The sequence below is a fragment of the Penicillium bovifimosum genome, assembly GCF_028826915.1.
Source record: "Penicillium bovifimosum strain IBT 22155 chromosome Unknown utg000005l_segment0_segment0, whole genome shotgun sequence".
Lineage (NCBI taxonomy): Eukaryota > Fungi > Ascomycota > Eurotiomycetes > Eurotiales > Aspergillaceae > Penicillium > Penicillium bovifimosum.
Genome location: NW_026622714.1, coordinates 1,176,069 through 1,189,290, shown reverse-complemented (window position 1 = coordinate 1,189,290; position 13,222 = coordinate 1,176,069). Strand labels below are relative to the sequence as shown.

Below are 13,222 nucleotides of genomic sequence, written 5' to 3'. Positions count from 1 at the left end.
CGCGATTGCTCCGACCGCCACCTCAGAATAATTAGGTTGCTTCATTGTTTCCTTTACCATTCCACCATCGATCCCTAAGTCGCTGCTATCATGTCTCGGCGTCCTACTCCGGGCCAAGCTGCCCAGAATTCACAGACTATCAAGGCTCTGTTGAAACTTGAGCACAACAAGATATGTGCCGACTGTAAACGGAACAAGCGTGAGCAACCCCTCCTTTGTACTTGCGTCCACGCTGGCTTCATCTCCATGTGACTTTGTTGTTGCTCATGTACTGATTTATATTCTGAACAGACCCGCGATGGGCTTCTTGGAATCTGGGTGTGTTCGTCTGCATTCGATGCTCAGGCATTCACAGGGGTATGGGCACACATATCAGTCGAGTCAAGTCTGTTGATCTTGATGCGTGGACCGATGAACAACTTCAGAGTGTGGTGAGATGGGGCAATGGAAGAGCCAACAAGTCAGTTCTGCTCAATTGACTGTCCACGTCGGGCGAGGGCTAATGGGAAGCAGATACTGGGAAGCGAAATTGGCACCCGGCCACGTTCCATCAGATGCGTAGGTGCTCTCGAATGGCGCAGAATCGATGGTCATAGTATCTGACATTTTGAGCGAACAGGAAGATTGAGAACTTTATTCGAACCAAATACGAGAGCAAGCGATGGGTGATGGACGGTGAAATGCCGGACCCTTCAACCTTGGATGATGGAGATGACGATGTGGTGAGTGGCCGCGCGTGTCGAACCAGCCGGTGAGCAGCAATCACTGACCTACCAGCCTCTTGCGGTTGTACAGGAGAAAGCAAAGGTTGAGCGATCAACTTCTCAACCGGTCCCCGCCCCAAGCCAGCCCCCAGTACACCGTCAACAAGCCTCGATTGACCTGTTCGGCGACGATATCTCTCCTCCGGTTCGCCCCAGCACGACCGACCCCGCTCCGCGTGCGCCTCCTAGGCAGTCACAGCCCGCGCCAGTCAAGTCTCACAAGCCCAATGATTCATTGCTGGGTCTCGACTTCTTCGGTAGCGCACAGCCCTCCACTGGTAGTAACGCGAATAGCACAGCATCCACTCCCGCAACACCGGCCGGGATGTCCCGGCCAGACCTCAAACAATCAATCTTGTCCCTGTACTCTAAGCCGCAGCCAGCACCACCCGCGCAGCACCAGCGCGGCAACTCCTTCGGTGCTATGGGCTCGCCTCCGGCCTCCACTTCTTCTAACATGGGTGGTCTAACAGACGCCTTCAGTGGACTGAGCTTCCCAACAGCCACTTCTCCCCCGCCTGCCAAACCAGCTGATAAGCCATCGGCATTCTCCAATCTCTCATCTTTTGGTGCCGCCAAGTCGAGTCCTGCTGCCCCGAAAGTCACATCGCCCTCTGGATCTTCGGGCGGCGATTTCTTCGACAGCTTTGCTTCCCCTACATTGTCCGCCCCGAAGCCTCAGTCCCGGACAACGTCCATCTCCTCGAACAGCCAAGATTTCGGGTTTGGTGGATTCACATCCCCGACTGCCAAGCCTAACCCTCCCTCAACATCCCTATCAAATGACTTGTTCGGGCTTTCTTCGCCTGCTCCAACATCTACATCCGCGGTTTCGCCACCTAAATCTGCCGCAACTTCTCCGCAACAAGAAATCAGGTCTGCGTTCAATATTTCTGCTCCCCCAATGCAGCCTCCTGCCCCTCCTAAAGCGCCAGCCCCCAGTGCTGCGACCGCGGCGGCAGCCAGCATGATGTCTGGAAGCCTTGATCCATGGGGAGGTAACGCATGGAGCACACCTGATGCTGCACCTTCGACTGATCCCGCACCCTCCACGGCGTCTATGATGAAGGTTCCTGACACCTTGACCCCGAATGACGTGGGCAATGGCTGGGGCGCGCCCAGCTCTTCTTCCAAGCCCGCACCCACTGTGGCAGCAGATGAGGACTTTGGTGGCTGGGCTAGCGCCGCCCCGGTCTCCAACCCCGCCTCGACTAACAAGTCCTCCGGTGGGTTCGGAGGATCCGATGACCTTTTCTCCAATGTTTGGGAGTAGGTGACTGTATTGCAATACACGGGCATCTTGTCTTTTCTGGGATTTGCACAAGTGATGACATCTGCGCCTTGTATACTGTACGCATAGTCGCAATTTGCACATATGGTGTTCAGCCTTTTCAGATCCTTGCCTTGATGCCTCTTTCATTTTAATCTTTCTGCATCCTTTTCTTATCACGAGACCTTGATTATCTGATTTGTTGCAACGTAGATGGGCGGGTCTCATGCATGCTGAAAGATCAGCTCGTTCTGTTTGCTGGGGAGATGTATACTTATCATGAATCAATCATAATATCATATCCATAGGTAGCTCATGTATCCTACAGCTCACGTATCCGGAATTCATAGATGCATGCCTTCGAGGACCTATGGCAAAGCCCTAATTCAATTGGCAAGGCCTGCCTACATAACAAAACTTTTGGAAGACGACCTATCTTGGGAATGGATATCGCCAAAGACAAAACCTCTAACATGTTCCAATTGGGTATATATCATCGCCAGGTCACGGCATATTGGAAACATTCACAAAAGAAACCATTAGTATACAAGACCAAAACGAAAAACCGCCATAATCGAATAGAAAAAAAAAAGAAAAATATGTATAAAGAATGAAGCCATTACCCAAAATCCCAAATCATAAAAGCTCAAAAGCTCGTCTTCCTCACCAACTCCCTCGTACTCCCCACCTCATCATTAGCAATAGTGCGCGGATGCGCAGTACTCTCCAGCGTAACGTTGGTCGTAACCTTAATGCCAGTGAAGGAGTCTTTCATAGGCTCCTTGGTGTAGCTATTGAACGAGCCGGACGGCGACAGGTCATCCAGATCATGATCATACTGGCTGCGGTTGTGTCCGCCGACGATGGAAGCCATCACTTGCGAATTGCCGTTGCCGGTTAGGGCGCTGCGACCCATGTGTGAGGGCCGGGTTGTCCTGCTGCGGTAGCCGTTGCTGCGGGTGGAGAAGATGTGGGGGAGGAGTTTGGAGAGGAAGGCGCGTGTGCCGGGGAGACAGGCGCAGATGATTGCTACGTTGCATTCGACGGCGGACCAGGCTGCTGCGCCGACGTTATCGTCTTGGGGGAAATTGTTAGAATTGGGTTCTGGTGAGGGGAGTGGATTATAGTGGGGAACGTACAGGTTGGATCATCTGAATTGGAGATTACAAGGAGCGATTGAAGACGAAGGACACTCGTGATCAGGACACTGAAAAGGCGGATTGTTAGTATTGTACATATATGTGCTTGGGGAAAGGGTAGGTTGGGGTCATGGCAAACTTACAATCCACCCAGGGCGAAGACTGCCATGAGAGCGAATTTCTGCTTCTTTGGCAATTGCAGTGATTTCAGGACAGGCATGGGGTATATCAAGATGAGGATATCGGTGAGGATGTGAATGGCCGAGTTCGAGAACCACAGGGCCTTTTTATCGAAACAGAAGCCCGGGATGGACGGATCCCAGAACTTGGCGAGAGGAACACAATTGGCCCAGGCACTGGCGATGGTCCAGGAACCGTAGGCGCCTAGGAATCCGATGAGGAGCCAACATGCGAGACGCATGTGGGGCATGGAGAAGACTCGTTTGTATTGGAGAAGGATTGACATCTTTGTGCTGATGAGGCTTGTTTGGTAGATGGGAACTGAGGCCCAGAAGCACTGCATAGGATGTCATGTTAGGGCTGGGCTGGTTGAAGGGCTTCCCGGGGTGATATTCAACACGTACGATCATCTGGGTTTTGTAGATTGCAGCAGGAATAACGGCGTAATGCTCGCCCATGCCGTGGTATACTTCGCCGACGAGCAGACCGAAGAAAGCCCATGAGAAGGCTAGAGAGACGAGGATGACATAGTCATCTGCTCCCATTTGCTTCACGAGAAATGCTCGTGTGAATATACGAACGGCAGTAATGAATGTTGCTAGAGTCGTGAATACGATGCTGACGGCGAGGGCTTGTTTGCCGCGTGTTGTTGATAATGTAGTCATCGTGTCATCAAGGCGTATATAAATGAGTGAAATGCCAATGTGTGTGTAAAGACTGTCGGCTGGATATACGCGATGCAAGAAATTAGGAGCCAAAAGACCACACCGTCACTCTAAGAGTCCAATGGGTCGTAGATAGGGCGCTGGTTTGTCAGTGCTCGAAAGCTGGAGCACGGGGATCACAACGATCGTGGGGATGGCCCGCTTCTTAATCTAGAAGAGTGAAAGGGGACTAGGAAATGAGATGAGGAAGAAAAGCCAAGGAGACAGTGGATGTGGCGCCTCATTGCCCGAGTTGAAGATCACCGCGGGCGTTCAGCCCATCGGGGCTACGGAGGTAAAACCGAGTTACTTAGGACTAATATTACAGAGTGTGTGATTGCACCACGAAGTATTTGCTTTGGCAAGGTTTCTTTGTCCCGTCGACTTGGTAGTCAAGCCACCATCTGTTAGCGGGCCCCGTTCTTGTCTTCTTGTCCACTCTCAGACGATGTCCACCGTCTGTGCCTTGGTCCTCGAAGTTGGGGTCACCGATTTGGATTCACAGTAGGTACTCGGTGTGTTTCTCTTATGGAGCACTGTCACTTAATCAATGGCTACAATATGTCTAGTGTGTGCAGCGTAGGTATGGAGGATGGTAAAAGATATCTGAAAGGCAAATATGAGAAAAAAAATGGAATGCATAAGCCGAAGTATGTCCGTTATTAGGGTCTCAGCCTCTCAGCTCAGGCATCTAACTCAATTCCAATTAAAATCTTATTCTATGCCTTCGATCCATGGTACCCTACACAGTAGTTTGTCTGTGTTAGCCTAAGTTAGGAAACTCTCTCCCCCTTTCAGATGCTTGGCTAACTGAATCTTATCACTAATATTCAATATTTGCAGTACAACCAAATATCACCTATGGTTCTATGCTATCTATGCATGTATTCCAGAACGTGAGAACAATTCTCGGGTGTGGATAACTGGCGCACATGGTTAACCCTGCTATCCACGTAACATCGCGCATCATACTAGCGATCCCAATCCCAGGATCATTAAACATTGTCTCTCACTACGATTGGACTGGCAAAATTTACCAGCGAAGTGCACTAGTTGGACTAGTATCCACCGATCCACTCTTTTCGGCAGTTGTCAAGGATAAGTGTTCAAATCGCACCAAGAGGAGAACGCGAGGCATTAGGAACGCCTCCTGGTTCGTGCAAAATAGGGCAAAATGGATAGGAGATCTGGTGGTTGTTTGAGGGATAAATTGCATTCATTACTCCTACTCCGTACAGTACAGCAACTGTCCCGAACCCGACCTAAGCGGTCCAGTCCTGTTCCATAGGCCATTAGGCCCTGACCTGGTTAGCCGAGCCGAGTTCGGTTACCCACAAAATCTCTCTTGATCCTTGGTTCAATGGTGCTGTCAGGCTGACTGTCAATTTCAAATCAATAGTCTCAAATAGCCCTCCATGAATCCCAAGTCATGACAGTGACACTCACACAAGTGGAGGAAAAGGAATCCTGCACTGTATTGATCCTGCGGTTCTACGCAGTAAGCATCAGAGGCTTCAGAGCCCATTGCCACCCCTGCACGACTATGGAGGCTAAACCCAATTTCCGGCTAATTCGGGAATATTCTCATACACAGTAAGCCGCGGAATAGTTGTCCCGTACGCATACTTTCTGCTCTAGTCACAACTCAGTAATTCCCCCGAAAGCTTCGCCTGTCGAAGACCCGAAGATCAATAATCAAGCGCTGATTTCAATTATGTATGCCACGGTTGCTACCCCGATACCCCGGTACCGAAAAAATTGCCGCGGGCACGGTGCGCGCGAAACCGTGCACGCTAGTATCCAGAATAATGAAGAACATCGCCACTAGTCTAGACAATTCCGGCCCCGATTCGAACAATCTACTATCCATCCACAGCTGACTTGAGGATAACATCTCCGCGGCAGCCTAGATCGGTACCGAGTACGAAGTTACACTCGTTATCCGCCTCAACAATGGCATTGACCCGGGGTCGACTTGCTAGTAAAAATCAAGCGTTCGGGCGGGGGACCCATACTGAGACGATCATCACTCGAAGCGAACGTCGCGGTTGTACTCCGTAGTTCATCCGCACTCCAGAGTTTGGGAAAGCGTTCCCCTCAGTGGGACATTGGGTTATGTGAAGCAACGGCGTCAGGGGTAAGAGGCCGTGCGTTGTCGCTCAAGGCCAAAGTAGTATTTTTTGAGGTTGTTGTATGCGATAGAATAGCCTGAGTCGCATATGAACGGTGCTTAGGTTTGGGGTCAATTGCAAAAACTCAGTGGCCATAGGTTCTCTTAAACTCTCAGGCACTCGGTTTCTGCGACCACTGTTGAGTGATCACAGATGTATTCGTTGAACGCAGCCTGAATTGAATGGGGATGATTGAGAACTAGCCTACTTCAATAGTCTGCTACTCTGCTTTCAACGTCGATGTGCAGATTTTGGTCGAGAGGTTCTTCCATCTCTGTGGGCCTGTAACGATGATTTTCAGGGGTTGGTGGTCCAATTGTTTGGGCAAAATGATGAGGGTCCGCTGGAGGTGCACCTGACAACCAAAACTTGATAGTTATGAGTACGCTTGGGTGCAATGTTTAGACTATTGGATCGTTTTTGCGCCTTTCTGGGCAATAGTCACAATACGCATCGATGTTGATGATCTGCAGACCATGTCTCAGAGACAATGCAAACCCCGATGAGCTTGGATGTCATAGTCTCGAAATGGAACACCGGCAATCAGGTGGCCTAGTGGAGCTCTTCGATCTTCCAAGACTTTTGTTCGATCTCTTGGATCCATCTAAACGCCACCGATAGTTTTCTTCAAGGTGGAAATTAGATGCTGATGCATCAAAGTTGTTCCTTCCGCAGTCATGTGCTATCTGTGCCTTCCTACTTACCCACACCCAGAGGTACAGATACTTCCTTCTTTCCCTCATTTTCTCTTAGGAAGATTGACGTGACTTACTAATTGGCTGTCAAGAATAACCTCGAACTGATTTCGCGCAGATCTGGAAAAACAAACATCAACCCGGCCTCTGATTGGCCGACGCCATTCAACATTATGGGGCAATCTCGCGGGGGCCAAAAGCAGAATCTTAACAGGATTGAGCCTCAACTGCGTCTTTGACAGGTTTGTACATGCGACAAACAATTGTATTAGTCTCACCAGACTCTACAAACCATACTGTTGCATGTCATTCAGTAGCAATATCGGGAATCAATGGCTGATCCCGCGGGGACAACAACCCACTCTCCCCACTCTCGGCCGTCTGCGCCACGGGTCCGGCTAATGTGCGAAGCTTGTCGCCAGCGCAAAGTGAAATGCGATAAACTAAGCCCTTGCACAAGCTGTCAAAAGCTTGGCTTCCTGTGCGTGCCGGTGGAACGTGCTCGTCTCCCGCGGGGCCGCACGCGGAAGGCCGCTGAACGGCCCGTGGGCTCCGATAAAGAACTATCTGACCGGGTAGCGAGACTCGAGAAACTCTTGAAGCAAGTTGTCAACAAGCGGCAGGTTGAATCGCAGTCTTCCTTGGTGGTCCCTGAGTCCTCATGGCCATCCGTAGAGGAGGGTGCAGCGACAGAGGCCAGGAAGGCTGGTTTTGATACCAGGCAAGATGGGAACGAGGTGATGCGCAGCGGCCCACCTAGTGCAGGACACTCACATATTCCTGGCCCTTCAACTGCGTACATGGGGAACTCTTTTTGGGAGGACATCATGCAACAGGTAAGCTTGTTGTTCCTGGTTAAAAGCCTGCATTCATTAATATGTGAGGTCCTTGAATCAGACACATGAATTGCGCAATGTCCTGGAAGATCGTTTAGCAAATGACGATATAGATACCAGAGATCCAGAACCTGGGTTTGGAACATCGCTAGTGAGCTCAGAAAGTCCAGAGAGCCAGTCAACCTCGTCTCCATCCAATAGAGCGTGTAATCTTTCGCCCAATATTCGGCACAGATTGTGTGATATCTTCCTCCACAACGTCGATCCCCTGTTCAAGGTCTTACATCGGCCCTCATTGCAAGCGTTCTTGAAGGATGAGACACCCTATCTTGACTATGAACAGGATCACAATGCGCCGGCTACTCTTGCTTCAGCTGTCTATCTTTGCGCAGTGTGTACTCTCGACGAAGCGGAATGTCAGTTGATGTTCAATACAGATAAAATGACAGCTGTCGCGGAATTCCAGAAAGAGACCGAAGCTGCCCTTGTAAGGGCGGATTTTGTGACGACAAACGATCTCACTGTTTTGCAGGCCTATATCATCTCTCTGGTGAGCTGTCCTCTACGATCGAAGGTCGAGTTGAAAGCTAACTTCTCCAAGCTCGCTGCACGATCTCAAGACCAAAGTCGAAGAGTTTGGACTATGTTAAGCATGGCACTACGAGTAGGCCAAGCATTATCACTCCACATCCCAGAGCCACCATTTACCGTCCGCCCATTTGAGAAGGAAATGCGCAGAAGAACATGGCTAGGAATCGGGGTTCTAGATATAGCAGTCTCCCTCGACAGGGCATCGGATCCAATGATGCAAGCCGCCTGGCTCGACTCCAACCAGCCATCGAACATCAATGACGAGGAAATCTGGTTCGACATGGACGGCCCGATCCCGGAGCACACAGACGGCACATTCACAGACATGACACACACCCTTGTCATCGCAGCGTCCGCGTCCGTGGCACGCTCCCTCGCTTTCTCAGACCTCATTGAACCCCCCCTTAACTATCATCACTCTGCGGCAGCAAGTCGTCTACGACTTCCAACAAAAGGCTTCACACCTGCTGAGCGGCTGCAGACCCGATCAGTCAGATTTCCAGTGGTACGCGCGGAAAACCGCCGGTGTCATGGGCAGCTGGCTACAGTTGGCGTGCTTTCGACCGCTGCAGCGCAGTAGGAACTTCACTCCACCGAGAGTCGGCGATAATGCCCTCCTCAAGATCGCCGCTGATAACCTGCAGTGGTCTCAGGATGTCTATACCTATCCCGGCGCCGCGGCGTGGCGGTGGTATGGCTCGATGTGGGTTCCATGGCATGCGCTGGCTGTGGCCCTTGCCGAACTTTGCGTCTGTAAAGACCCCGCTGTCATGGTGAGGTATTGGTCGGTTGTTGCGGATGTTTTCGAGCGCTCGCGGCTTGTCATCGCTGATTCTCAGCATGGGATGCTCTGGAAACCGATGGAGAGGCTTATGGCGCAAGCTAAGGCGAGGAGAAATGAACTCCTCGATCTTGATGCTTCTCGCCATCAAGTTTCGCAGGGTTCTTTTGATGTTTTCTCCAATCTCCCGGAACACCCGCAGCCGCTTATGGACTTCTCGTTAAATTTGGGAGACAATGCTGCTCAGCCACCGAATATGCACGTCGCACCAGTGCCGAGTTCCTTTACGCCGGTACCTTGGGCGAACGTGTGGGATGCGATGGATCTCAATGAAGCGACCTTGCAAAGTGGCTCAGATGACACAGCCTGGCTGAACTACGAGAATTTTCTTGAAAATGTTTACGATAGCGTTGATTCCATATTCTTGCCACGGTGAAACATGTACCGGATAGAACACAGGAGGTGTGTTTGTGTGCTTGGCACGATTAATGGTATGGATTTCCCAAGGAGTATGAAGACTTCCAACTAAGAAGCGGAATTTCGCCCGACCATATACCGCTAGGTATATCTGTAGGAGAGTAGCGGTCAAACGCCAACGGCACAGTTATCGAATCGGGCAACACGCCCTTGGTCTGGAATGACCAAGTTGATGCACAGCGTTCTTGTGGAGGGCCCTTGTTTCGCACCGTTCAAAATCGGCCATGATACTTTCGCCCAGCCATCCATGCGTGAGTGGGATCTTCACAGCGAGAAGGGACCGGAATGGCTCGTGGCTTTTGTCAATGTGAATCCGGATCTGAAAGCCTTGCAATAGGTGTTCAATGCAGGCCGGCCAAAGCAATGCCATAAATTATGTGTACCACCGACAAGCTCCAGTTGGAATGATATGGCACTTAGAGAAATGATCAGAAGTTCTTTTCAAAATCCGACACTAGATAGTACCCCGTGCATAGTGGAACCTCGAGCTGAGCCAAGCAGAATATTATGACGTCGAGCGAATACCTCCTTAGAAGATGGATAAAGCGTTGCAGGGCCAAGATCCCAACTTGACTCAACCGCCTTGCGAGCCTCAGCATCGTCGACCACGACCAAGCTTTCTGTGTTCTGAGTTTCCGATGCTTGCGATGCTTGCGATGTGGCCGGCAAAGAAGGTTCCCCAAGCAGACGCTGGTAAGTGCATTGTTTCTCTCGCTGGGTGCATTCAGCACATGGGATATCCCCATTGCACGCCTTCCTGAGGCTCGCGCAACTATCACAGGCGCGTTTGTGTTTTCCACCGCGCTCCGGCTCGGGGATTGCTTGTCCGCTGTCTAGGCGAGCTTTGCATGATTTCCAGTGCCGTCGTAGCACATCCCTGGATGTCTCGTCAGTCTATACTATGCATTTGTACCGAAGTTACCCACCCTCGGCTGAACGTAGCTTTGCAAAAAGAACATAGATGGCTTTTGGCCGTGTGATCTATGAACACTCGTTACTTTTTTTTCCCTTTTCGGAATACTAGGGTCCTAGGGACATACGAGTCAAGGCATGGCGCTTCATGTGATCTAGTCGTTGGAACCTTGACGAACATTGATCACATTTCCATATCTTGGGGCCTGTTCGGTCGGGTTTGCGTACTCCCTCCATGGGGGATTCGCGTCGGTTTCTATAAATCATCCGACTGACTCGACTCATCCGATAGTCTCAACCTCGGATGTGGACTCGCACGATATTCAGTCTGGTCTTTTGCTGTCGGCAGTCGCAAGACTGGACGGAGATAGACATGGATATAACCCGCCTGCTTCCGGGATGTGGGTGAATCCCGCCAAGATCGGGAAGGGTCAAGCCGAGATATCTCGCTTGCCTGAAGTCAGTTGCAGACTTAGCGCGGCTGAACACAGACGATGGTGATGGAGACTCGGTAATTGAAGGGAGGCGATTGGTGCGGAAAAGGAACACGTCGGAGGTGGCGCTCAGCCGTCGCGATACCCCCACATCTTCACTTCAATTCCCTCCGTCAAGAGGGAAAAGGCGAGTGGCTTCAGGGGATATACCTGTCTCACTTGTCTCGGCGTATTATCTAAAGAAAATGGATATATAAATGGGATTGTCCGTCCAAGTTCCCATCTTCTAGCACATAGTAGATCACATCAACCAACTATAATGCCTTCGATCACTACAGATTCAGCCGTTACTACTCAGGCTAGCAATGGCAGCAAAGATCAAGTCCACTATAACAATTGGCCCAATGACAAAGGCGTGAGTGGGCTTCCACCCCCTGCAAGCGGGCTTTGGAGCTACCCATACTAATCCCTGCACAGTTTGACCCCGAATACGAACAGCGCGAGACTGTTGAACTCCAAGTGACCGGACATATCCCTGCCTATGCCGCGGGAGTTTTGTACCGCACAGGGCCAGGCGCGAGTCAAGTGGAAGCCGACAATGGAGAAACGCTACGACTATCACACTGGTTCGATGGATTCAGTCAAACCCATCGTTTCCAAATCCTCGCTCCAGAGGACTCCAGCGCCTCGCCTCGAGTGCTGTATAATTCCCGCTTCTCGACCGATGACTTGATGGAAGAAGCCAGAAGAACCAGATCCCTAGACATGGTCAGCTTCGGACAGAAACGCGACCCCTGTAAGAGCGTATTGGGCAAAGTCCATAGCGAGTTCGTCCCACAGCCACCCACCCCCTCCAGTAAGAACATCGGTGTCACACTCTCTATCAATGTCCCCGGTCTCGACGAGACACCCGATTCGACCTCACGCTGGAGCGATTCAAAGCAAATCCGAACCCTCTACGCTAAGACCGACTACAATGCCTTCAAAAAACCTCGATCCCGAGACCCTGGAGCCCATCGGCCTAGCCACGCAGACAAATCTACACCCGGACCTCTCAGGCCCACTATCAGCATCCCATGCCCGATCCGACCCCGTCACGGGAGACATGTTCAACTTCAACCTCTCCTTCGGACAAACCTGCACATACCGCGTTTTCAGAGTCTCAGCCGCAACAGGCGAAACCACAATCCTGGCAACCTTCGACGCAACCCCAGCATACCTGCACTCGCTCCTCATCACCGAGGAACACGTCGTGCTATGCGTGTGGAACTCACACGTCAACCCGCTCAAACTGAAAGAATCATTCATAAACGCCATCGCACCGACAGACCCATCCCAGCCCGCGACCTGGTATGTCATCGACCGCAAGCACGGCAATGGATTAATCGCCACATACGACAGCCCTGCTTTCTTCTGCTTCCACACAGTCAACGCCTGGCTCGAGCCTTCAGCCGAGGATCCGACGAAGACGGATATTGTGGCAGACGTGGTGAGAACCGATAGTTCCGACTTCATCAAGACACTGTACTACGATACGCTGATCTCGTCGTTCGATGCGGCCAAGGACTTCCAGAAAAAGAGAAGTGACTTCTACCGGACGACTTTCACTCGCTTCCGTCTACCTGCGGTGCCATCTGCGCCATGCGCGGAAACACGGAAGGCGGAGGTTGAGTGGTCTGCTTGCAAGTCGTTGTCGCCTGAGTTGCCGACTATGCATCCGAAGCGAGTTACGCAGAAGCATCGATATGTTTATGCGGTTACTTTCCGTGGTGAGGCGACTCTGACGGATGGGATCATGAAGTTGGATTGCGAGACGCAGGAGTCGATGCTTTGGGCTTGTCATGGTCAATCGCCTGGTGAGGCTATTTTTGTTCCGAACCCGGAGGGGACTGATGAGGATGATGGTGTGTTGCTCAGTGTCGTTCTGGACGGACAGAGGGGGAAGAGTTATTTGCTCTGTTTGGATGCTCGCGATCTGTCGGAGCTGGGTCGGGCGAATGTTGATGGGGCGGTTGGATTTGGGTTCCATGGACAGCATGTTCCTACTCTTGGTGGAATGCCTACCGGTGATTACTAGGAGGTTTGTCTGATATTCGCATGTGGTTACTATGTCAAGTTTGTGATGATTGAACACCAACCTCCCTGCTTAAGTCGTATCCCGGTAGCTTAAGGCTTGGACATAGGGTCAGACTGCCTTGTGTGGTCAAGCTAGGGTTGAACTAAAGACGAGTGAAAGTGACAGCAAAGTGTGAGGGCAAGTGCGGCTCC

General features: G+C 51.3%; 4 protein-coding genes across 4 annotated transcripts; 3 read left to right on the top strand and 1 right to left on the bottom strand.

Annotated features, from left to right (window-relative positions):
* Window positions 1-90: 90 nt before the first annotated feature.
* On the top strand, window positions 91-2,037 carry N7515_005627 (uncharacterized protein; the record flags this gene model as incomplete). The annotated part of the gene is made up of 4 exons (XM_056666371.1): window positions 91-199; window positions 292-460; window positions 620-722; window positions 778-2,037. The coding sequence occupies 4 exons, from the start codon at window positions 91-93 to the stop codon at window positions 2,035-2,037; spliced, it is 1,641 nt and encodes a 546-aa protein (XP_056519967.1).
* A 643-nt stretch (window positions 2,038-2,680) lies between these two features.
* On the bottom strand, window positions 2,681-4,018 carry N7515_005626 (putative integral membrane protein; the record flags this gene model as incomplete). Its single annotated transcript, XM_056666370.1, has 4 exons — window positions 2,681-3,111; window positions 3,174-3,241; window positions 3,317-3,690; window positions 3,758-4,018. 4 exons carry the CDS (start codon window positions 4,016-4,018, stop codon window positions 2,681-2,683), a joined length of 1,134 nt encoding a protein of 377 aa, XP_056519966.1.
* A 3,237-nt stretch (window positions 4,019-7,255) lies between these two features.
* Window positions 7,256-9,567, top strand: N7515_005625 (putative C6 transcription factor; the record flags this gene model as incomplete). The annotated part of the gene is made up of 3 exons (XM_056666369.1): window positions 7,256-7,759; window positions 7,821-8,855; window positions 8,923-9,567. 3 exons carry the CDS (start codon window positions 7,256-7,258, stop codon window positions 9,565-9,567), a joined length of 2,184 nt encoding a protein of 727 aa, XP_056519965.1.
* Window positions 9,568-11,273: 1,706 nt separating this feature from the next.
* N7515_005624 (carotenoid oxygenase family protein) lies at window positions 11,274-13,031 on the top strand (the record flags this gene model as incomplete). Its single annotated transcript, XM_056666368.1, has 3 exons — window positions 11,274-11,369; window positions 11,432-12,047; window positions 12,121-13,031. 3 exons carry the CDS (start codon window positions 11,274-11,276, stop codon window positions 13,029-13,031), a joined length of 1,623 nt encoding a protein of 540 aa, XP_056519964.1.
* Window positions 13,032-13,222: the final 191 nt, after the last annotated feature.